Genomic DNA, 24940 nt, shown 5'->3' on the forward strand with positions numbered 1-24940 from the left:
CTAAGGCCCTGCTCCGGACAGACCGGGCCTTCGGGGTCCTTCCGGGACAGGCCCCGCCCCCTCCCCATGTGGTGCCGCCGCCGGCTCCGGCCCCGGCTTCGGCTTCTTCTTCGCTCGCTCCCTAGGTAGCTGCCGCCGCTGCTATTCCGGAGGCCAGAGAAGCAGGACGCAACCTCCCGCTGGGCCCCCGGCCCCGGCATGAAGTGTCACTACGAGGCGCTGGGGGTGCGGCGCGACGCCAGCGAGGAGGAGCTGAAGAAGGCCTATCGGAGACTGGCCTTGAAATGGCACCCGGGTAACTACCGGCCCCGGGGCCCGACTCCGACTGGGCCAACCGCCTAGTCCGACCGGGATCAATGCCCCATCCCCCATCCAGCCCCCGTCCCCAGAGAGCGCTTTTTCCCTCCGCAGTCTAGACAAGCTCCCCCTCCCCCCCTTCCCATACAGTTTGGGGCTCCACTCCCGGGGACAGGTTTCTCCCCTTCCTGAATGCTCCCATTCCCACTTTATCCCCAGGGTCACTTGATCCCCTCCACTCCCAGGTAGGAACCGACCCCCTTCTCTCTCCATTATCCTCTTCCTCTCCATTCTGCCAAGTGCCCCCTCCAGACCATCCCTCTGCCACCTTTCTCCCTCTCTTAAGTCGCTCTGCCCTTTCTGGTTTCTCTATAGGTAGAATGCAACCCCCAACAGATAAACTTTAAAGCAAGCTATATACATAACATGTAATTTATATTATAAGAGTATTTCTTGCTGCTAGACTCAGAGGGGAAGAAGAAGGGTCAGGGGAAAGGCTGGGCTAGGGGAGATCCTCAGCTTTAACACGTTTGTGTAGGTGCAGGCTTGCCGCCCCTCCCTCCTGGCTAGTCTGCAATTGATGGCTCCTTGCTGCTTGTCAGGAAGCCCAAGAGCTTCTGACCCGGGTATCATATCTGACCCTAGCTGGGTCAGCTAGTACAGAGTATCTTCTGTGCCCAAGTCTCCTCATCTCTCAAACCAGACTGTTAGCCTCTAAATCTGTGATGATCTTTGCTGAGAACCGTGTACAGGAGCTTCCTTTTCAGAGTACAACTTTCAAAAATATACTCCTTTGTCTCTTAGGGCCTCCTATTTCCAAAATACAAGATGCTTTTAATTTTAGCCACGTGGATGTATATTCCCAGCTCCAACTTCTTCATTTTTCCACCTGTAGTGAAATGTCTTTAACCAAGTTTGCTTACCAATTTTTCAGTTGACACATGGTATTCTTCAAACTGATAAGGTTTTTGGGATATCTAATCAATAGTAAGGTGTTAAAGTGAAATGTCTAAAAAACATGGCTTCTTTGTAGGTTTTGTGTGAAATATTTTAGACACCAGCTCCAACCCCACACCCATTCCAGTGATTTGTTTTATTTAAGTTATTTAAACTTTTTATTTGTGGATTTATGATAACAGTTGAATATTAACTCCTTTGATGTAAGATATTTGTCATGTTTATTGAGCTTGTATGTGCTAGGTGTGGTATGGGGAGATAGGAAGAGAATAAAACATACTGGATGAGTATTTTCAAAGTTTGAACAATGTGACAATACCAGCAGTCTTTCAGGATGGCACATTTATTAACCAGGGATATCTTAAATGGAATAATTTCCAACTTTGCAGCATGATTTTGTAACTTTATCACTTAGGAATCTTTTGTTAGGTTAGTGGTACATATTTTTTTGTGTCTAATTCACCAGTGATTTTTTTGATAGCTAGTTATATGTAGTTATTCTAAACAGAATTATTCTGTACCAAAGTAGTTTAGTGAAATGTAAAACCAAACACTGCAAATTGAAGTGTTAGTTTTAAAAAGAAGCATTAGTAAGAGATTAAACTTGGTTTTGAGAGGTTACATTTGAAGGTTTTTCCAGCTTTAGCTTTCATGAATTCTCTCTCCCTAACTACAATAATAAAAATCCCTAAAACAGATAAGTCAATAATCATATTATTGTATTGTATATATTGCATTGTATATACATATACAAATCATCAAAAGAGCTTTTTTCTTAAAAGTTGATTGTTAATTTTATCCAATATTCAACTTTGTCATTTAAATTTAAATTTATTTATATATTAATTTTTTTGCTGAGACAATTGGGGTTAAGTGACTTGCCCACGGTTACACAGCTAGGAAGTGTTAAGTGTCTGAGGGCAGATTTGAACTCAGGTCTTCCTGACTTCAGGGCTGATGTTTTACCAACTGTACCACTTAGCTGCCCCAAATTTATTTTTATATAATTGATAATAATTGTTCTTTATTATCTCAAATGAAATGTTAGAAATTTCAGTTTTTGGTGATATCTTTACATCCTTTGATATTCAAAATAGAAGTTTCTATTAATTTGAAAAAAGGTACCTTTGCCCTGTTCAATGTTTTAATTAACGGTCTAAATGAAAGCATAGGTTGTGTTTACCAAAGTTGTGTATCATATAAGCTATTAGTGATAACTAATTCATTGAATGACAGAGTCAAAATATACTGTGATATTCATGAATAGAAATGTGAGATTGAAAAACAACAAGTTGCAATTTAACAGCAAAAAATGTAGTCCTGAATATAGGCTTAAAACATCAATTGTATAAGTTCAGGATGAATGAGAGCTCTGGATGAGCCAGTAGCATCATTTGAATACTGCAAACAACATCAGCAACATCAAGAACCAGATATTTCAACTTATGTAGAAAATGAAACTTACGTATATTTTGTTTTTTAAGAAATATCTACATATATAATGTAATATAATATAATATATTATGTATTATTTAGCAAAAGTAATAGAATTATTGTGTTCCCTTCTGAACATTTTTTTTTTTTTTTTGCATCTAAGATGTGTATTTCTGTTTTATCAGCTCACATTAAACCCCCTGCCCTTATCCCACTTCCCTGAGTGGAAGCCCAACCTTCTAACAGATATGTAGAATTCAACAAAACAAATCATCACATAAGCCATATATAAGAGGATATATCTCCATCAAGAGGTGGTAGGTACAGATAACTGTCAATCTTTTGAAGTAATTTTTATTTGTTGCTTTGATTAGTTTGTAGGTCTTTTAATATTGTTTTTCTTCATATTATTGTCTTTGCATAAATGTGCTGGTTCTGTTTATATCACTGTGCCTTAGTTCATAAAAATCTTTCTATCTATCTCTGAATCAGTCACATTGCATTCTTATACCATAATTTATTTATCGATTCCCCAAATAATGATCAACTGTTTGGTTCCTAGTTCTTTACTACTACAAAAAATGCTTTTAGAAATAATCTTGGGGGACAGCCATGTGATGCAGTAGATAGAACACTAGCCCTGAAATCAGGAGGATCTGAGGTCAAATCTGGCTTCAGTCCCTTAACTCTTCTCAAATGTGTGACCCTGGGCAAGTCACTTAACCCCAATTGCCTCAGCAAAAAAAAAAGAAAAGAAAAGAAAAGAAATAATCTTGGCCATATGGATCCTTTCCCACCATCTTTATTTCTGTGGCATTTGTGCTTTATAATAGTATTCCTGGGACAAAAGATTTGTACAGGTTAGTGTTTTTTAGGGTATAATTTCCAAATTGCAGAATGGTTGAACCAATCCACAAATGTTAAAGGTGTTAATAGATTTCAGTTCCTACACTGACTGTGAAGTTGGAATAGTTGATTTGAACTCTAAGGTTCTTTGAATTGTAACAAAAGATTTTTTAAATAGGTCTTATTAATATAGGGAGTTCCTGGTTCAGGGGATTCTTTCCACCAATCCAGATCTGCAGCTTCTTGAGTCTTTGAGAATCACCAAGGAAGTTGAGAACCTTCAGAGATGGGCCTGAAACCAAGTTTTCCTGATTCTGTGGTTCTGTAGCCAAAATTTGTCATGGTCTTCAAGTTTACAGGATTTAAATTTAACTAAAATGTAAAGTTTATGAGTCTGGAGACAGCTTATCATAAAGATCTGATTGTTGCCTCTATGTGTAACTGCCATAACTAAATCCTTATCATCTTCACTATCACCAACACCATTATCATCATGCCATGCATTTATATAGTCCTTTATAATTTACATAATTTATTATATTCATTATTTATTTGAATTTACAGTTATTATAGAAAAAGAGTGCCAGAGGGATTAAATAATTTATGTAAGAATTTATTTATAAAGTGAGAAATAAAATCATAACCAGTACAGATGAAAAAATGCATCTTTGTGGAAAATGTTCCTTACTGAATGCTTAGGTATACATGGATCCCAATTTATATTAACATATATTGTTGATTAACCTGTTTGGATTTGGATCCTGATTGACAGTGAATGTAAATAGCAATCATTTCTGTTTTGTCTCATAAACCCTGAGGGTCTTCCTCTCCCAGATTTACTTAGTCTTTTTTTTTTTGGACTAGGTGAAAGAAGAGATTCTTTGCCTCAGTTGCTGCTTAGCCTTGATCACTGAAGGGGTGCAACCTTAGTCAAATTGAGACTTGTAAGACTTTAGCTTAAAAAGGCCAAGATCTCACACTACATGGGACCATCTCTAATCATTCTGATCTGTATCTTGCCATTGGACTTAGATGCTGGAGGGGAAAGTGAGGCAGGTGACTTTGCACAGTCTTCCATCACTTAAATCCAATTCACTTGCATGTCATGGTTTCACCTCCCTGATGTCATGGTCCTCTTTTCTGGAACAAAGGACAAACAACAGATTTGGATGGAATTCTACTCTATAGGAAGGTCAAGGTAGATTGGTGGTTGTTCTGGATGCTGTGAATCTATTTTGTGATCTCTGGAAGATTCCTAGCCTTCCAGAGGGTCTTCAGACTAGGGATGGCCAGAACTGCTGGTTATTCCTACTCAGATTCCTTCAGATCCCACCTGGGCCAGAATTTGTCTAAGCCTTAGGATATAGGAAATTTGAGGTGTTGTCTTCAGTTATTTTTTGTGTCCAGCGTCTTCCTCCTGCCTCCCACAAAATTTCCCTTTTATACCTATTCCCAGATTATAAAATCACTCACTCCAAGTATATGACCAAACTTCTAGTTTTTCATGTAATAGAAGTTTGACTTTGAAAAATTAGTTGTATTTATTCAATTTTGATGCCTTTTGTCATTATTTTGCAGTCATTTCAATCTCGGTCCTTGTGAAAAATGAAAACAATTAAGCAGAAACATCTAGTTCAGTAATTGCATCTGATAGAGTATGCACTATTCCTAGTAATTCCCTGATTGTATCTTCTGAGGGAGGAGCTGTGTTTTATTAGCTAGTATCTATTTATTTATTTTTAATATTGTCTTATTCTTTTGATTCTGCTTATCTCTGTGATTTAGTTCATACAAGCCTTCTCATATTTCTCTGAACATTTGTCATTTCTTAGTGCATGATTATATTCTTGGGTTGTATTTTTTTCCTTTTTCTGTTTTTAGCCATTCCCTCTTTGCAACTTTGCCTCACTGATAGAGCACTGGACCTGGAATCAGAAAGATTCCAACTTAAGTCTGGCTTCCTTAGACATTTAATAGCAATGTGACCCTGGGTACTTAACCTCTGTTTGCCTCAGTTTCCTCAACTGTAAAGTGGGAATAGTAATTGCACCTATCGTGCAGAGTTGTGAAGATCATATGCAATACTTGTGAAAAACAGACACAAAAGTTCTTAGTCTGGTACCTGACACATAGTAAATGCTAAGTAAATACATATTCCTTCATTCCTCACTTTGCTAGATGCCCCTTTTGCTTCTAGTTCTTTGCTACCAAAAAAAGATGGTGTTTTGAATATTTTGCTGGAGCATTTTTTTTTATCTTTGACTTCCTTGGGTTGTGTACCTAATAGTGAGGTTGCCAAATCAGGGGATAGTGTAATTAATTTTCTTGCATAATTCAAAATTGTTTTCTATATACTTAGTGAAATTAAGGAAGGTAAAGCTTAGTCCTGCTTTTGCAGAGATCAGGGATTTCCCGAAATATGAGAGGGTTTAGTACTAAGATGTTGGTGGGCCTCTTTAGATCGAGAAAACATTTTATTATAAAGGATTGATGCAAATTACAATACTTGAAATATTATGATTTGGTTTTGAGCAGACTTCCGTTTGCACTCTGAACTCTCCAGTGGCATCTAAGAGACAAGAGTTCTTCATTGAGGTACGGAATGTTGGGAGAGGAGAGACTGATATTAGTGCTCCAAGACTTATAATAGTTTCTTTTGACATTATAGAACAAAATATGTTTCAGTGTAACCAGTACTTTTGGAATTCCTTAGACATGGAATATTTTTCTTTAAGGGAGGCAGAGATTTTATTGTTTTCTATCATTAGGGAAGTATAGTGAATGGAAGTAGATTGCCTCCGTGCACTAAGATTTTTTTGGTAAATTTCTTTTGGAGAGGAAAATAACAGGTAATGTGAGCAATGTACAAGATGATTTAACGTTAAATAAAGCATCCTTTTAAGGCATACTGAATTGTCATATATTTGGACCTTTGTAAAAATTATACTCAAGGACTGATATAATAATTGTGATAGGGAGATAAACCTGGCAAGGTATATCAAAATAATAATGGACTTGGAATCATGAATTCTGGTTTCTGTTCTTAGCTCTGTAACTTTGGATAAATGGCTTTATCTCTTTGAGACTGTATTTTCTGGGGCAGGTAGGTGACACATGGATAGAGCACCAGCCCTAAAGTCAAACCTGGCCTCAGACACTTGATGGTTTCTAGCTATGTGACCCTGGGCAAGTCACTTAACCCTGATTGCCTCAGCAAAAAGAGAAAGAGAGAGAGACAGACAGACAGACACTATTTTCTTAGCTGTAAAAGAAGGATGCTGTTTGTTGGGCTAGCTGACTCACAATTTGTGAAGAATGTACTTTAAGGGTTAGTCCAAAGGTCCTTAATTTTTTTGTAGGTGGCATGGAACCCTTTGGCATTCTGGTGAAACTTAGAGATTCTTTTACAAAATAATGTTTTTAAATGCATAACATTAAATCTATAGGATTACCAAGGAAACCAATTTTATTAACATATACTCTGACATATTTATCATGTATTGGACTACTTGCCATCTAGGGGAAGGGGTGGGTGGAAGAAGAGGAAAAGTTGGAACAGAAAGCTTTGCAAGGGTCAGTGTTGAAAAATTACCCATGTATATGTTTTGTCAATAAAAAACTAAAAAAATACAGGTATTAAATATTAATAAATCATGTTCACAGAATCCCAATTATCTTTTGGACTTGATAGATATGAAGATCATGCTAATATGGGCACAAGTTTTTATAGGTTTTTCTAATCATCAAAGGACTGAATTTAAACTTAGTGATGATAGTGAATTTATCATTCAGGGAAGGACCTAGATAACTGTGGAGAGAGAAATTTAACCCCAGCAGTTCATGAAGCCTGTCTACTATAGTGCAGCAGTCAACGTGAATGGAGGGAACACCGGACTAACAAAATCATAGGTCTTTTGAAATAAGTAAAAATATGTATAAAGTTAGTTTTTCATTAGATTATGTGCTAGATAGGGAAGGCTACATCATACTGAGTCTTAATGAACCTCTTGAAATTTGAATGCCCTTAAATGGATATAGATTCTTTAAGCAAGTTATTCTGACTTTTGATATTTGTAGGAGGAAAAGCCCTTTAGAAGCCTAAGCCAGCACCTAATGCTTTGCCTTGCACCTAGTAAATAATTAATGTTTCTTAAATAGATTTTAGTTCCTATTCTTTAGATGTTTAAATTTTTGTGAATTTCTTTCACAGATAAAAATTTGGATAATGCAGCAGAAGCAGCCGAACAATTCAAATTAATCCAGGCAGCGTATGATGTGCTGAGTGATCCTCAGGAAAGAGCATGGTAAATAATAAGATATTTTCATGAATGCATGCACTGTATGTATGTGTATAATTAATGATACATATGTATAATATATAGAATTATCAGTAAAAGAATCTTTTAAAAATATCTTTATATTGCATCTAGTATATTAAAACATGGTACATAGTTTTAGGTTTGCTTCCATTCGTTGTTAACGGCTATTCAGTATGAATAACTATTCGTAGTTATTCTATATTCTATAGTGACTTCTCATTTGCCGAGGTCACTTTGCTTGCCCTTGTATGTGGCAGGCGTTCTTCACCATTTTTTTGTGTTGTAGACCATTTTGACCTAGTAAAATATGTGGACTCCTTCTTAAAATTATTTTTTATGTGTATAAAATTACATAGGAAACCCATCATATTGAAATACATTTAGCAAAAAGAGTTTGTGTGTGTGTGTGTGTGTGTGTAAAAACAAATTCATGAGCCGTTAGGTAAGGTGTAGTGCAAGGTTGCTAGGTTCAAACAAAAAACCTGGAAGCATATATAAAAAACAAATACTTGAAAAAAAAGATGGTTTTTATGTTCATAATTTTATACATAAAACTACTTTATATGAAAAAACTGGGCTTTACAAAGCCTTCTTCTCTAGATGGGGCTCTATTCCCTCTATTAGAACAAAGGAGTAATTTGATAAATTTTTTAGCTAAATTAAAATTTTTGGTGGAGTTTTTGGTCTTAGCTCCTTGACATGAAGGAACTTTTGTAAAATAGATTGCTGTATGACATTGTTATGTCCCAAGGATGTGTAAAATATTTCATTTACAAAGAGCTGACAGTACTCTTTAACATAGATTTTTTTTTTTTTTTGCATAATAGAATGTTTCAGCAGAGTTGGCATTTAAGAAAATTTTGTTGACTTCATTAAGAAAAATTGGAAATAGGTTCCTACAGAAAATTTTTAGGTAATATGGGGTAGTGGAAAGAGTTCTGCCTGTTTGTTGGAAGATATGGGGCAAGTTTTGCTACTGTTTCTCAGTGTAACCCTTAGACAAGTTAATGAATCTGACTGGCCTCTAGTTTCATCTCTAAAATGAAGGAGTTGTATTAGAAAACCTCTTGGGGTATTCTTACGCCAAAGGGTACAAAATCCCAGGTTATAGACCCTTCCCTGGAAGGAAACTTCTGTTCCCCTCTTTATCCTATTCTTCTCCCTCTTCCCCCAATAGAACTAGATATATGATTCCAGCCTCTGAGGAGAGAACCCAGGCAACTCTCTTGATTGGTGTCAGTGACCAGGGTTGCTTCTGGATGATAAGAATGACTGAAGAGCTAAAATAGGAGTTCCTTGAGGGCAGAAGCGCGCTCTCTCTCTCTCTTTCTCTTTTTTTTTTTGCCTTTTTTTGTATCCCCAGTGTTTAGTACTGTGCTTAGTGTATTCTAAGTCTTGATTAAAAACTTGGATTGAGTTTGAAAAGGATGGCCACCCTTTCTACCTGCCTTAGGAGGTAATGCTTGCCATAGAAAGCAGTGAAAGAGCCCAGGCCTTATTGCCTCCTTTGGTTTTTTTAAGCACCATCAGCAAGGGGCAGTAGGTATTTATTTTTAACATCGAAATTACCCTGCTTTATTATAAACTTCAACTGAAAGCAAAAATTTAATGAAAGTTAATATGAAGTTAAATTCATTTTCTTGTCATCATTAATATGATTTAAGGGAAAATTGCAAAGTCTTTAGATATCCCTGTTTTTCTGTAACATTTTTTATTATGTCTTAGACAAAATATCAATGTAATAATATTTTGGCTTTTCCAAAGTAGAGCATTTTGAAATTCCTCTTTACCCTGCTTAAGTGATATTGTTATATTTCTTTAGGTATGATAATCATAGGGAGGCTCTGCTTAAAGGAGGAGCTGATGGAGATTATCAAGATGACAGCTTAGATCTGCTACAGTATTTTACTGTCACCTGTTATTCTGGGTATGGAGATGATGAAAAGGTAAAGCAGACATTTCAGCTTAATGTCTTCATTTCACACCAAGCATTGCTGTAGAAATAGTCTATAGAAATGTTTTAGGGATGCTGTTATAGAAAGAGAATAAAATTAGTTCCATTTGGCAAATGGAAAAAAAAATTGCTTGAATATTTTAAGTTTTCAGACAGTGATAAACAAACATAATCAAAATCATCTTACGCTTGGATAATGAAGCATTAATTATGCCCTAGATCCAGGGTATAGTTAGACTATATCAGACATACTTTTATGGGCTTTGGAAGCTGGGATAGGTATTGATTTTTTTATTTTGGAATTGTAGTGATGTTTTTCATGTGAATATAATAATGATCTTGTTCTGTAGCTGGAATAGAAAAACAAATACAGATTTTGTGTCCTAGTAGCAACTGTTTTATGTTTCAGGGCTTCTATACAGTGTATCGTAATGTTTTTGAAATGATTGTGAAGGAAGAATTAGAATCTATGGCCGAGGATGACATTGAAGAATTCCCAACATTTGGAGATTCCCAGAGTGACTATGATACGGTAAAAAGGCCTTTAAAAAAACCCATTGCTCACTATTTTAGAGTGTTGCTTTTATAATGGATATTTTAAGGTATTTTCTGTTTTTCTGCTATATCTACTTTCTTGTTTTCTGTCATCGTGTTTCAGTGTCTTCTTTTTGCCGCTGAAGCATTGTTTGCTAAAGATTTTCATGATGTTTTCCTTCCTTGTCTCAAGAATAATTCCTCCAATAATTCCTCCTTCTGCCTCCCTTATCCAGGAGAACGTTTGTTTCTTCTCTCTCTAGGTGGTGCACCCCTTCTATGCTTATTGGCAGAGCTTCTGCACTCAGAAGACGTTTGCTTGGAAGGAAGAGTATGACACCCGACAGGCTTCTAACCGCTGGGAAAAGCGAGCGATGGAAAAAGAAAACAAGAAGACCAGAGACAAAGCGCGGAAGGAGAAGAATGAGCTAGTCCGTCAGCTCGTCGCTTTTATTCGGAAAAGAGACCGAAGGGTTCAGGCTCATCGAAAACTGGTGGAAGAACAGAATGCAGAAAAGGCCCGCAAAGCAGAGGAGATGAGGAGGAAGCAGAAGCTAAAACAGGCCAAGTATGGCTTTGGCGTGAACGTTTTTGCCATTTATTTTAAAAAATAGCAAGGAATTTAATGTGAATATGATGGCTTCTCTTTGGGTCCAATTTTGTAAGATTTATACATGTCTGTTTTCTGTTTCTTTGACAGCAGATCTTTTTCCATTTGATATCAAAGTAGAAAAAAAATTATGTTGGTGTTATTTTGCCTCATTGGTCTTTATGGATGACTTGGGATTTATTTTAAGATTTTTTTATGTAAAGTAAAAATCTATTTTTGATCTAGAGGCAGAGTAGCATAGTGAATAGCTGGCTTTAAATAAGCATATCATAGGTTCAGGTTTTTCTTCTGCCATTTACTTATTGTGTAACCCTGCAGGATCTCTGAGACTTGTTAAATTATAGAGCAGATGCCCATTTACATGAGTAGAGGGAATTTCCTCCCCAAGGAACTCTATATTGCAGTGACATCACATGAGAGACTAAAAAGAAAATTTGTAATTATAAAGTGGATCCATAATATATACTGAACATTCAGTTGTTTTTAGTTTCTACAAAGTTTTGTTGTTAGAAAGTTGAGACAAAATCAGTGGATTCACTGTTGACATAGCTTTCTTAAAACGAATTTCCCACAGTTAGAAGTCAAACATAGATAATAGTTATTTGAAAACATACAGTTTTCATCACTATTTGAAGAATTCAGTGATTTCATCACTGTAACAACTTTTCTCACATCCTTAGATAATTTCTACATGCCTTAGTAGACAACAGTAGCTGGGCAGAAAGCTCATGACGTGGTGGCTCTTTGCCTGCCAACATAATAGCTGGCAAGTGAGAAACACATTTCCAGTGGAGCAGTCTTTTGCATTTTCTAATCTTAGAAATTATGGGAAACAGAAGCAAGAAGTATATAGTTTGGTAGGGGTTTTTTCTCCCCCTCAGGGTGATATGACTAAGATATTACATTCTGTGTATTTAAGATTGGCAGAACAGTACAAAGAGCAGAGCTGGATGACAATGGCTGACATCGAGAAGGAGCTCAGGGAAATGGAAGCACAATATGAAAAGGAGTTTGGAGATGGATCTGGTGAAGAAGAAATGGATGAACAAGAGACAAAGGAGGGACAGGATGGTAAACCTATTTTTTTGGTGTCCCTATGTGATAGGCAATTTTAAAGGCAAAGCACACCTTTATGAGAAAGTTTATATCCAACCTTTTCTTTTTTTTTTTCTTTTTTTTTTTTGCTGAGGGCACTTAGGGTTAAGTGACTTGCCCAGGATCACACAGCCAGGAAGTGTTAAGTGGCTGAGGTCAGATTTGAACTCAGGTCCTCCAGACTTCAAGACTGGTGCTCTATCCACTGTGCTACCTAGCTGTCCCCCCGCCTTTATTTTTGTCACAAAAGCCCAGCAGCATGAGTTAGCTGAGCAAAACCATCTAACATCTGAGATCTGAACTATCCCAGCCTGTTTAGGCCTTGTGAAAATACTTGTGATGGGTAGGTTTCAAGATGTATACATATAATATGTATATATATAATGTTATACATAGGATTAGGGAAAGCATCTCAGATTTCGCTAGTAAAGGGCATTCCCAAGTGATTAAATTCCCTCTACTAGTGCAAGCTGACACACTTTTTTCAATTGAAATTATGGTCTAGTTATCTGCAGTCCTGAGAGTTGAAGCAAATCTCTTGGAATCATGAAGGTGGTATGTCACAGAGGTGAAACTTGTACCTACTTCTTCCTGGCTTCAAGGTTGGTTCTGTACTTACTTTGCCACATTGCCTCTCAATTCATACATGCATCCTGTAAATTAAATGGTATGCCACAAAAGATAACTATATGTAGAGGTAAGAGGTTGCTAGTCTATGAGTTACGTGATGTTCTCTCACAGAATTACAGAATTTTAGAACCAGAAAGACCTTGAGGACCAAAGACTTAAAGTACCTTACCCAGGACCACACAGAGTTTGTAGAATTCAGACTTCTTACCTTCCACACAGTGGATAGAGCTTGGAATCGGGAAGACTCAAGTTAAAATCAAGTCTCAAATACTTTCTGGCTGGGTTACTCTGGCCACGTCACTTAGCTTCTTTTAATTTTCTCATCTGTAAAATGGGGACAATATCGGCATGTATCTCGAAGAGTAATTTCTGTGAGGATCAAATGAGATGATATTTGTAAAGTCCTTAACCCAGTATCTGACATATAGTAGGAGCTCATATAAATGCTTATTCCTTCTCCCTTTCCCTACTCAGATTAATGTTTTTTTTCCATTATATTTCACTGCTATTTATCATAGAGCAGTTTCTCTTTGAGTTAGTGTTTCAAAGGAATATTACCTCTAGGGTGTCACTAGAGTCTGAACTATACATTATATAGTCATCAAAACTTGGGCTTATGCATTGACATTATTACTGAAGAAACTTTGTCCTGCTGCCTCTAGACTATTCTAGGAGGAATTAATTTGAATAATCATAGGTTCTATGAAAATATCTGTTTGTATTAGTATATACTTGTTAACCTAATTCCCTTAAAGGGATAATATTGCATATTCTTATTTATCCAGGATGGCTAGAAGAATGGATTTCTGTTTAAAGGAATCCAGTTAAGCATAGATGTATGTGTGTGTGTGTGTGTGTGTGTGTGTGTGTGTGTGTATAAAAGTGTATATGCATTTTGACAATTGTGAAGCATGGATAAGACAGTCCACATCCTCACTCCCATTAAAGATCTTTCTGGATACATGGATGCTAACTATTGTAACATTGTAATTTTTTAAAACTGCTTTGCAACCTGGAGCATCCTGGAGAATAGGGGAAATTTCTAAAAGGTAAAGGAGGAAGCTCAGGTTTATGTAGTGTATATCTCTGACCTGTCTAATAATGATGAAATGTTGAATACTAAATCTCTTCAAAAATTGAAATTTTTGCCCTGAAGTCAGGAGGACCTGAGTTCAAATCTGGCCTCAGACACGTAACACTTTTAACATTTCCTTGCTGTGTGACCTTGGGCAAGTCACTTAACCCTAATTGCCTTAGCAAAGTTGTATGCAAAAACATGTAAGTCACAGTTGTATGCAAGTTTAATTGAAATCTAGCCAAGTATAAACCTATAAACTTCAGGTTGAAAAAATCTGACTCTCCAGTGAGGCCATTTAAATTGTATTTGATTTTCTAAACTTCTGTCTTATCTAGAACTTCAGCCTGGGGAAAAAATAATTAGCATCCCTTTTGATTTTTTTTGTTGTTGTTGTTGTTGTTGTTGTTGTTTTTATCTGTGTTGCAGAACCTGAAGAATAAGAACACTAAATATATGGTTTTTTTTTTAATAGGATGACATGAAAAACATTCACAGTTAATGCAGAGTTGCTTTTAAAGAGGTCCTCTCAAGACCAGTGTTTTTCTTGGTTTGAACTATTGTATTTTTTTCCACTAATAGAAAAATGTAGGTGTATTAAAGTTGTTTGGTGTTAGAAGAGAAAACATCCCTCTAGGAGATTAAAGTAACAATTTGCTATTTCAATTCTATGTTAGAACATTATTAAGGGATTATAACTTTGAAGATCATCTGGGTTTTTTTGTGTTTAGATCATTTTGGAATTGCTACTGAAAGTTTCTCTCTCTTAGGTAAATTAAGTGATGAGGGTGAAGATGCTGAAATTTATGATGATTTGTACTGCCCAGCATGTGACAAATCCTTTAAGACAGAAAAGGCGTAAGTTGAATTTGTGAATTTCCTTTTTTAAGTGGTTAACTTTGTTTCCTATTTTTTATTACTTTAAAAAAATTAGGCAATATCACCAATTTTTATTAAAATAAGTTTTTTCTACTTTGAGATTCTTTAAAATCATCGTTTATAAAAAGGACTTCTAAGGGTTTTAACATAAAAATGTGTTTTGGACCAATTGCTAGACAAATTAGACTTACAGTCAATAGAACTTTTCTTTATTGATTCTGGTTTAATTCTTATCCTATTTAATAGTAATATTAATAAATCCTATTTAATAATAGCCATAGTAATAATGAGAGTTGACATCTATAAAAGGACTTGATGAATTCTGTAAATTATTTCATTTAATCTTCACAGTTGAGCTTAAAAAGGTAGATTGGACAAGTACTACTCTCTCTTCACATGGGGAAACTGAAGCTTAGAGATGGAATAACTTCCCAAAGTCACATAGGTAGAATTGAGATTCAATTTTGTTTTTCTGTCTCCAGGTCTAGTGTTCTTTCTTAATTATAGATTATTAATAGTTGATTCTTCTTTGGATGTCCTACGCATCCTGCCATAATTACCTTACCTAATTACCTTACAAATAGCAATTTAAGATGAACAAAGTGCTTTTTTTTTCATAACAATCTACTGGGCATTTGCAGAGTTTCTTTATTTTTTCTTTGAATGGTGTTTCCTAGACCTCTTAGATTATGATCTCTTTAACCAAAGCAGATATCTTTTTTATCTGTTTTATATCCCTAACACACAGAATTGTTTTTGTTTACACAATAGGTACTGAGTAAATTTTTGTTAATGGAGTGATAGAAAGGACAGAACTGAGGTCACATTGCAGCATTAAATAGAAGGCAGAACAGTGAAGAGAACTAGAAAGAAAAGAACTAAAAAGGAGGGAGGTTGACTAGAAGAAAGAGGTACAATGAGGTTAGAGGAATCAAGAAAACAAGGCCATTGTTGTATCCATAGTTTTCCAGTGTTTCAGTGCTTGAACAATCCTAACTTAGGGCTTCATTTCTCTTTCTGATATCTTCACCACCACTTTAAAAGAATTATTTAGTTTTCACTATGTATAAGAACACTTTACTAGTAATAACAATTACACCTTATAAATTACATCATAGTTAATAACACCACATTTATGTTTTTTCAGCATGAGGAATCATGAAAAATCAAAGAAGCATCGAGAGATGGTTGCTTTGTTAAAACAGCAATTGGAAGAGGAGGAGGAAGGTTTTTCAGTACATCAACAGGCAAATGAAAATGGATTGGATGCTGATGCAGAGGAAGAAACAGAAGATACACCAAAGCAAAAGTACTTTTGAGCATTCAAAATTTCTATAAATGTTGTTAATGTTTAGGGATAAATTTTATTTGTTTGTAGAATTATCTCAAAGAAGTTGTCGTTTTATAGTACTAATTTTGAGAATTTATTTTCCTCCTCTCTAATATGAGGTGGGGATATATATCTTCCAAATGGAAGCATATTTCTACTTGAATTACAATTTTTAAAAAGTAAAAAATATTCCTTTGTGGGTAAACAAACATCAGAATTGTTGCTTCTTAGTTAATCATAGGTCCTCTGGGAGACTGGCAGTTTAGTTTGAATTACTAAATATTTTAAATTCCCTCATGTGATTTTTTTTTTTTTTAAGTAAAAATCCTTTTATCTTTTTAAAGTTGAATAATACTGGAAATATTTTGTTCTCAGGTTATAAATGTTTTCCTTTGACTTGGAATTATTAAAATTTTCATATAATTAAGTATTTGACATTATTTTTTTTTATTTTCTTTTTAGACTTTCAAAAAAACAGAAGAAAAAGAAACAGAAATCTGTGCCGGTATGTTGAAAAAAAAGTCTTAGTAATTTTAAAATTAAGTATCATTACTATCAAACTCAGGATGTTTAGCTGATACAAAATAATTTATAATTTTCGAATAGATTAAAAAAAACCCTTTTGTTATGGGTTTTCAGTACTGACAAAAAAAGTCAAAGGGGCCCAAATATATTATTGTTTTTTCAAATTTAAAGAGATTTCCTTTTGCATATATGAACATGTGTGCTTAGAATGCTGTTCTTGGGGTGACTCATAGGAAGAGATCTTTCTTATATTTAATTGTGTTGCATGTTACATAAAAAAGATTTGTAGGCATTTGATTAGAAGCCTATGGTAATCCTTGGTCTTCAGGAAATTTTGGTCCCTTTAACTTTAAGATTTGTTTTAGTTCTAAATCAGTATATAACTTAGATATAAAAGGCCACATAGATTAGAGGAGCAAAGCATTAGTTATCTTTTGGGTCTATAGATAAGGGAAGAGATTTTGACCAAGCAAGTGATACAGAGAATCACAGAAGAAAAAAATGGACAATTTTGAGTAAATAAAATTTAAAAGTTCCCCCCTCCCCCCATAAAGCCAATGCAGTTAAAATGAAAAAGGAAACAATAACAATAAGATGAAAAAAGGAAAGATTGTTGTTGTTGTTTTAAGATAAAGGTCTTATTTCTAAGATAGATAAGGTTCAAATTTCTAAGAACAAAAGCCATTCTCCAGTTGTTAAGTGGTCAAAAGATATGGATAGATAGTTTTCAAAGGAAGAAATTCAAAGTATCTTAAGTTACTAATAATTAGGGGTAAATAAAGTAACTTCTACCTCATACCTATTATATTGACAAAAAAGGAAAATGGCAGATGCTGGAGGAAACAGCATATTAACATACTCTTGGTAATGCTGTGTGTGAATTGGTCCAGCCATTCTGGAAAGCAATTTGGAACTGTGCCTCCAAAGTTACTAAACTATTCTGTGACCAGGAATACCACCACTAGTCCTATACCTCAAACAAAAGAAAGAGGAAAAACTCATGAACACGCAAAAATATTTACAATAGTTTTGTTTTTTTGTAATTGCAAAGAATTGGAATCAGTTGGGGAATGGTTGAACCAATTAGGGTCTATAAATACATTGGAGAATTATTGTGCTGTAAGTTTCAGAGAAACATGGGAAGCTTTATAGAAACCAATAGAAAATGAGCTGAGCAGAGGTAGGAGAACAGTTTTTTTGAATAGTTTTTTATTTTTCTAAATACATGCAAAGACAGTTTTCAACATTCACCTTTGCAATACTCTGTGTTCCAAATTTTTTTCCCTCCTCCTTTCCACCCAGACAGCAAGCAATTTGATATAGGTTAAACATGTGCCGTTTGTTCTAAACATATTTCCATGTTTGTCATGTTGCACAAGAAAAATCAGATCAAAAAAGAAAAAAAAACCAAGCAAACAAACACCACCACCACCAAAAAAGGTAAAAATACTGTGCTTTAATCCACATTTGGTCTTAAGCTTTAATCCACATTTGGTCTCCATTATTTTCTCTGGATATGGATGGCTCTCTCCAAAATGTCTATAGGAATTTCTTTGAATCACCTCATTGTTGAAAAGAGCCACGTCCATCAGAATTGATCATCAAATCTTGTTGCTGTGTACAGTGTTCTCTCTTGGTTCTACTCACTTTCCTTAGCATTAGTTCATGTAAGTCTTTCCAGGCTTTTCTGAAATCAGTCTGCTTGTCATTTATTATAGAATATTAATATTCCATTACAGTTATATGCCATAACTTATTCAGCCATTCCCTAACTGATGGGCATCCATTCAAAATAACTTTCTGTACAAGAATCTTGGGTTAAAGATCAACAACTTATTTGTTTAAAAGATTATGTTAGTTGCTTGTTTTTTGGTCATCTTTTCCAGGAAAGATAGAATGCCATATTCTTTATGATTAGTTTTCACTTGAGATATTTATCTTTCATAGTAGAACTACACAGAAAGTTATATGTCCTTGTTTGTTTATAGATACAATTCTCTCGATAGCTTAGTATGTTTGACTTTACTGAATTTGTTTCCTTACCTATAAAATAAGGTAATAGTATCTGACCTACCCCGTGAAGTCATTTTGTTAAAAATAAAATTCTGAATTTAAACATCAAATAAAATGATCATTTTTCTATACCAATTTAGAACACTAAAAGAAAATTGTACATGGAGCCATACATTTTTTCTATTTCTTACATCTTGTTTTTGCTTTCACAAAAAAAAAAAAAAAATTATAATGAATGTGTGTAGTCAAGCAAAGCAGATTTCCACAATAGCCTTTTCCAAAAATGAGGTATCATTCTGCACCATGAATTCTTTATCTCTCCATCAGGAAATGGGTAGCATGTTTCTTTGTTAACTTTCCTTCTTGTCCTCTGGAATCATTGTTATTGGTCACTGTATTGATCAGAATTCCTAATCTTTCAAAATTTTTTGTTTATAAGTGTTATTGAATAAATTATTTAGTGGGTTCTGTTCTCTTCACTATCTTTGATATCTTTGGGGTGGTTATTATTATGTTGTATATTATATATGTTATATATAATTATTATATGTATTATTATACCCAATATTGCTGGGTTAGAAGGTGAGCAATTTGGTGACTTTGGGGGCATAATTCCAAATTGCTTTCCAGAATTTGTGGACCAATTCAGAATTCTATCAGCAGTATATTGTGGGCCTGTTTTACTGTAGCCTTTTTAATAAAGTGTCATTTTCTTTTCCCTTGCAAAGTTTTATTTGTTTTTTTCAAATTGAATCAGAGAACGTAAAAAGTTGCTATTATAAACAAATTACTTTTTGGACAAGATTTGTGATTTTATTTATGTAGAGGATACCATCTCTCAGTACAGATTAGTACCTTCTTGGCAATTTAGGTCTTAATAGTGTTGCCAGGAACACTGAAAGTCACTTATTTTCCCAGGGAATCACACAACCTATATATGTCAGAGGCATCACTTGAACTCAGGTCTTCCAGTGCCAGTTTTCTATTCATTATTCCATCTTGTCTCTTGTTTTGGAAATTTTAATGTGTTTACATAGGAATTTTATAGGTGATGCATGATAGTAGTAGTAACATGACAGTATCATTATATATTATTACATATCATAGTGTTGTTGTTGTGCATCACATGTTACCTTTTTTTTCTTTTTCTTTTTTTGTTGAGGCAATTGGGGTTAAGTGATGCCCAGGGTCACATAATTAGGAAGTGTCAAGGGTCCGAGATCACATTTGAATTCGGGTCCTCCTGATGTCAGAGCTGGTGCTCTATTCACTGCATCACCTAGCTGCCCCTGTTTTGTTGATAAAACCATGTGGCTTTCAGTTGAGCATGGAATAGAATGGAAAGAAATTTATTTGTATTTGCCTAACTTAATCATAGGAAACTGAGATCCTCAGTTATGGTCCAATTCAGGGTCCTATATAATTGACTATCTCTCTCCAAAGTTCCTTTTCCAGTAACTTTTCTTTAATACTCAATAATCTCCCTTTTTATTAGCACTTAGTTAAAGGTACTAGGTCAAAAGAGCAGGAAGAAGCTAAGGCTGAAAGTTCTGAATGAAGGAGGGTTTTGAAGATAATCAGAAAGTTGCCCTTATACAGCTTGCTTTATATTAATTCTATTAAAATGGTGTTCATTCTTGTTTATATAGAAATTTGATGACTACTTCAGTAAAGAGGAGAATATAGATGAAGTGATTCTTGAATCAAAAGAACCTACCAGTCCAAGTGAGAGCAGCATCAAAAGCTTGGAAGATAGTGTCCAGGAAAAGGTTATTGTTTCCGAAGCTGATGAACAGTCTGAAGATCCCAAAAAAGCAGAAAAAAGGTAAGCTCTGCTTTTCCCTTAAATTTGTTAATTGTTTTGTGTTACCTCAAATGTTTGAGGGCCCTTTTCTATCATGAAATAATAATGTTTCCTCACCTTCTTAAGAACCTCATCAGGCAGGTAAGCATGTGCCTAGATAGAGGAAGAGAGCAATAGGAATTGCAGCAGAAAAATGCCACCTCTGTTCCTCACTCCGAAATAAGCAGTAGTAACTCAGGTCTTGCCTTGGTTTTTTTTTTTTTTTTCTCATTGACATCATGTTCATATTAAGTCTACCTGTGAGGACTTTTGCCACCCAGCCATGCTGTATATGTGGTGGATGTTTAATGAAAGGTTGAACCAGCCCATACCAGGACTAGTTTGAAATAATTTTATTTTTGCTTCCATGGAGTCATAGATCTACAAAGAAACTCGGAGGTTTTGTTCTTAGTTTAAATTTACCATCCCATAAGTTCCAGGTTCAGGGAACCAAATGAAGAGGTTAGAGGTTCCTAGAGGTCAGGAACCAAATGAAGAGGTTCGGGGTTATGTCCCCCTAGGATTCAGTGCAGGGCAGGGACTTGTGGGAACCTCTTCTGGCAGTGCAGAAGTCCTTTGCAAACTGAAAAGCTAGACTGGCAAAAGAAGTTTATTATTGGCCTTGGGAAGTCAGCCTTTGCTATGCATGAGTAGAAAGACTGAATTCCTTGGTGGCAAGGTCCCAGCAGAGGGATATAAAGTTTCTAGTGGAAGAGTCCTGGCAGAGAGAGTTTCTAGCAGAGAAATCCTGACAGAGAAGTATAAAGTCTTGTTAGGGAAATAGGTGAGAAAGAGATAAAGATAAAGAGGGGGTAATGCTGAAAGAGAATATCATTTCAGCTGGCAGAGGGTTGCAGCTTATGCCGAGGAGAGAGAGAGAAGTTTCTTGGCATGGCATGTTAGGTCCTCTACAAGGACTGAGGTTCAAGTTGCCTCTTTTTATAATTGAAGCCTTGGCTAGAAAGGGGGGTGGGGGGGAGGCGTTGTTCTTGGTGGGGGCTGGGAGCAGTTTGAGCTGGAATCAGAAGAGAAACTCTTGGAGTTGAATGAGTGTCTCTGGGTTAATTTCCAATTCAATAAGCTACTCAATAGGTCCCACCTACATAACTGAATGAAACCACTTTCCCTAGGGTGGGTCTTGCCCAGAGGCAGGGTTCAAGGAGAATCTCTCCTTCAAGGAGCTTTTCAAGTGCATTACCTTATGGCTCACCCCCAAGTCAGAGAGAGAGAAAGAGAAAGAGTTTCGGGGTTCCCCGCCACTTCCGGTGGGGGTATATGAGAGTGGGTTACTGGACAGTATACAAATTGAATTGGACACATATAGTCTTGAACTCAAAATGCATGCCATATAAGCTTGATGATCCTGACAAAGATGTTTAATAGAAACCAATCCATTTCTTCCTTTTCTCTTGCCCACATCTTCCTGTAAATTATCTACAGAAAGTCTGTTCAGTGCTCTGGGGACCTTCTCTTTCCCGTTTACATTGTGTGGATATTAATAGTTACATGTGCTATCTATTGATTATCAATAGATTGGCCTTTCTTTTTTCCTAGTCAAATATTCCCTATTGCCTTGCTTATTTCTTTTTAAAAATTGTTGATTTCTTTCTTTTTTTGTTTTTTTGTTTTTCCACATCAAGTCACTTTTCAGTGATTCCTCAATCTTTTTAGCAAATGTGTGTGGTTGCTTCTGAATCGTTGTTCTCTGCTGAGAATTGAAAAAAATTGCATTCATTTTAATTTCTGAAGTCTTATTTTCCTTTATAGTAGGGGTTCTTATAGGTCGTGAACCCTCTTTGGCAGTATAATGAAACCTATGGATTTTTTTTCAGAATGATTTTTAAAAATTTGAAGGGAATGCTAAATTTTTGTTAGAAGTTAACAAAAATGAAGATGTAATGTTTTTCTCATCCAAGTTTTTGAACCTCCTTCTGTATAGTTTTGTGGTCATTAGATAAATTTTTCTTCTTTATTTATGCATCAGTTCATACAAGTCTTCCCAAATTTCTCTGAATTTTCATTTCTTGTGTACAATAATATTCCATTACATTTGTATACCACAATTTGTGCAGCCATCTACCTATTAGTAGGTACCTATATTGTAGTTCTTTGGCTTAGCACATAGTAAAGTTTTTTTTGGACTGATTACAAAGTTCCATTTTAAATGTTGTGCATATGAGAGGTTTCCCTTCTTCAGTGATTTTCTTTCAGTAAAAGGCTATAAGTGGTATTGCTAAAACAAAAGGATTATGCAAGTTAGTGATTTTTTGGGTTAATTCCAGATTTTCCTGAATGTATAGACTATTTCACAGATTCACAAATAGTGCTTGTTTTTCCTTAGCCCTTTCTATATTTACAATTTTTGTCTTTCATATCTTTACCAATTTTCAAGGTGTGAAATGCATTGTTTTTATTTGTGTATTTCCATGAATCAAAGTGTGTTTTGATTTCTGACTAACTTTTTAGATAAGTGAGGCATTTCAGTTTATTTAACAAGCATTTATTAAACACCTATTATGTGCAGGACTCTGTTTTGCACTAGGGTTTCCAAGAAAATCAATTCCTGCCCACATTACATTTTGTAGGGCACTAAATGAATCAAGAAAGTAGAATGCATAATTGAATTAGAGGAGCGTTCATGAGTTGGATATAGAACAGAAAGGGCCTAGTGGGAATTGGTAGGTAATTTTTTGTTCGAAAGTTGAATGTGGGTAATAAAAGGGAGGAGGCTTTTTGAAAGATAAGAGTTGCAAAGACCAAAAAAAAGTGCTAAAAATATTGGGGATTTGCTTTCTAAATAATTTTAAGTTTCTATTTTTATTTCTTTAATGATACAGTAAATCTCTAAGAAACTTAATTTCAATTTCAAATGACAGTATATATGTATTTCCTACTAACTTTTATGTTTGGGGAAAAGTTTAATTAAGCATAAATCTTTTAAATTTTATCTTCCTTGAAGACTGTGAAATAATGAAAATATACCCAGTTTGAATCAAATACGTTAAATATTTCCATTTTCTTTTCAGTATTCCAAAACCCAAAGGAAAGAAAGCCAAGGATTTGAAAAAATCCATCAAAGTGTCTGATGAACAACAAATAATGGTAGGTAGAAACCTTTTGTAAACCCTCTTGATGGCAGTGTTTATTTGAAGAGTTTTCCTTATGAGTATAAATGTTATCTGAGTAACTTTGAAATTTCAGAGGAAAGAAAAGGTGCCCTTCTTTACTGGGTGTTTTATCTTGTCTAGTGCATAAATAATTCCCCATGTTCTAAATAATGCTAGTTGTTTAAGTATAAGGATAGTTTTGGTGCTGCCCTGGGGCCCATTGTTTAAATATGTGCCAAAGACATATTTCTCTATATCAAGCTGAATGTGCTGGATTGGTCTTCATGGCTTGTGATTTCAATCACTGTGAAACTTAAAGAACTTGATTAAAAAAAAAAAAAAGCATCCAAATAGCACTATTCTTAATTTTCCTGGGGTTAAGTTTTTTTCTTCTCTATGGGTGTAATCTTTTGAATGTTTGCAGAACTTCTAAATGTGGTGGAGAAGGTTGCATCTTGTATTTTCTAGAAATATCAAAGTTGAGTCTTGAGTGTGTCAGAAACTAATCTACTTTGATGTAGTCTTAACATAAAACACACAAAATGTCTCTGGGTTATCTGCTTTTATTTCTGCTTCTTTCCCTCCTTTTAGAATGATATTCCCATCCGATGTACAACTTGCCATGGTGAATTTTCATCTCGGAATAAACTGTTTGAACACCTGAAGGCTACAGGCCATGCTAGAGCCCCTTCCACATCCTCTCTAAGTAATGCAGCCAGTGCCCGGAGTAAAAAAGAAAAACGTAAAAACCGATAAGCCTTCAACAGATTTGTCTCTAGAATTCAAAACCAAAACCTGGACTGAAAATGATTTAAGGAATTATTAAAATGTAACACATCTATGGAATCTGCAATTTCTTGCAGCGTGGATGAGTATTTTTATCTTGTATAAACATTTTTGTTTAATATATTTTTTTTAAACATTTCAGTGACCGAATTACACTTTTGCTGTCTCAGTTGAATGGAAATTCTCAAACGGGTGAAATACTCTAAAGCTCATTTTCTTGATTTATTTCTGGCTTGTGTGGGTCAGAAATGTACAGAGGGGAAATAAATTATTTTAACACATGGTCTTTTCCAGTTCTGTTTTCTAATTCTCTCTTTAAACAACCCAATCATCTTTATCTTAGTACGCTTTAAGTTCTGTTTCTTAGCTGGAGTTAAGGAGAGCTTTGGGGCAAGTAGGAGGCTTAGGGGAGGAGACTCTTATTTTTTTTGTTTCTAATAGCAAGATGCCCAATATGGTTTTAAAATTAATGTTTAAAGTATTAGTCAAAGAGATGGGTAAATGGGAAAGAGAGAGGATGTTGATAGAATTTGTTAAGGTATAGCTCTATTACATCTTGATGTTTTAGTAGCATTATGAATACTGCATGCTCCTTAAATTTTTTAGTTAAGAAATTTGAAATAAGGGAGCTGAATAAAAGTGCATTTATATTATACTTTATCGCCGGGCACAGTGACAACTGTAAAATAGGATGGAGCAAATAGCA

At 35.2% G+C, this 24940-nt stretch overlaps 1 protein-coding gene across 1 annotated transcript; it reads left to right on the plus strand.

Moving 5' to 3' along the window:
* Positions 1-24515, plus strand: DNAJC21 (DnaJ heat shock protein family (Hsp40) member C21). Its single transcript, XM_051989660.1, has 12 exons — positions 1-295; positions 7745-7838; positions 9676-9799; positions 10217-10339; positions 10605-10909; positions 11871-12022; positions 14522-14609; positions 15778-15939; positions 16423-16465; positions 20148-20323; positions 23368-23443; positions 24040-24515. The coding sequence occupies exons 1-12, from the start codon at positions 199-201 to the stop codon at positions 24202-24204; spliced, it is 1605 nt and encodes a 534-aa protein (XP_051845620.1). The 5' UTR covers positions 1-198; the 3' UTR covers positions 24205-24515.
* Positions 24516-24940: the final 425 nt, after the last annotated feature.

Source organism: Antechinus flavipes, chromosome 1 (genome assembly GCF_016432865.1).
Source record: "Antechinus flavipes isolate AdamAnt ecotype Samford, QLD, Australia chromosome 1, AdamAnt_v2, whole genome shotgun sequence".
Taxonomy (NCBI): Eukaryota; Metazoa; Chordata; class Mammalia; order Dasyuromorphia; family Dasyuridae; genus Antechinus; species Antechinus flavipes.

Bases quoted from the DNA above. Each gene is read 5' to 3' on its own strand.
- DNAJC21 (XM_051989660.1), top strand. From the start codon at position 199: ATGAAGTGTCACTACGAGGCGCTGGGGGTGCGGCGCGACGCCAGCGAG. The intron at 296-7,744 runs GTAACTACCGGC...TTTCTTTCACAG, and splicing joins GGCCTTGAAATGGCACCCGG to ATAAAAATTTGGATAATGCA. The intron at 23,444-24,039 runs GTAGGTAGAAAC...CCCTCCTTTTAG, and splicing joins CTGATGAACAACAAATAATG to AATGATATTCCCATCCGATG.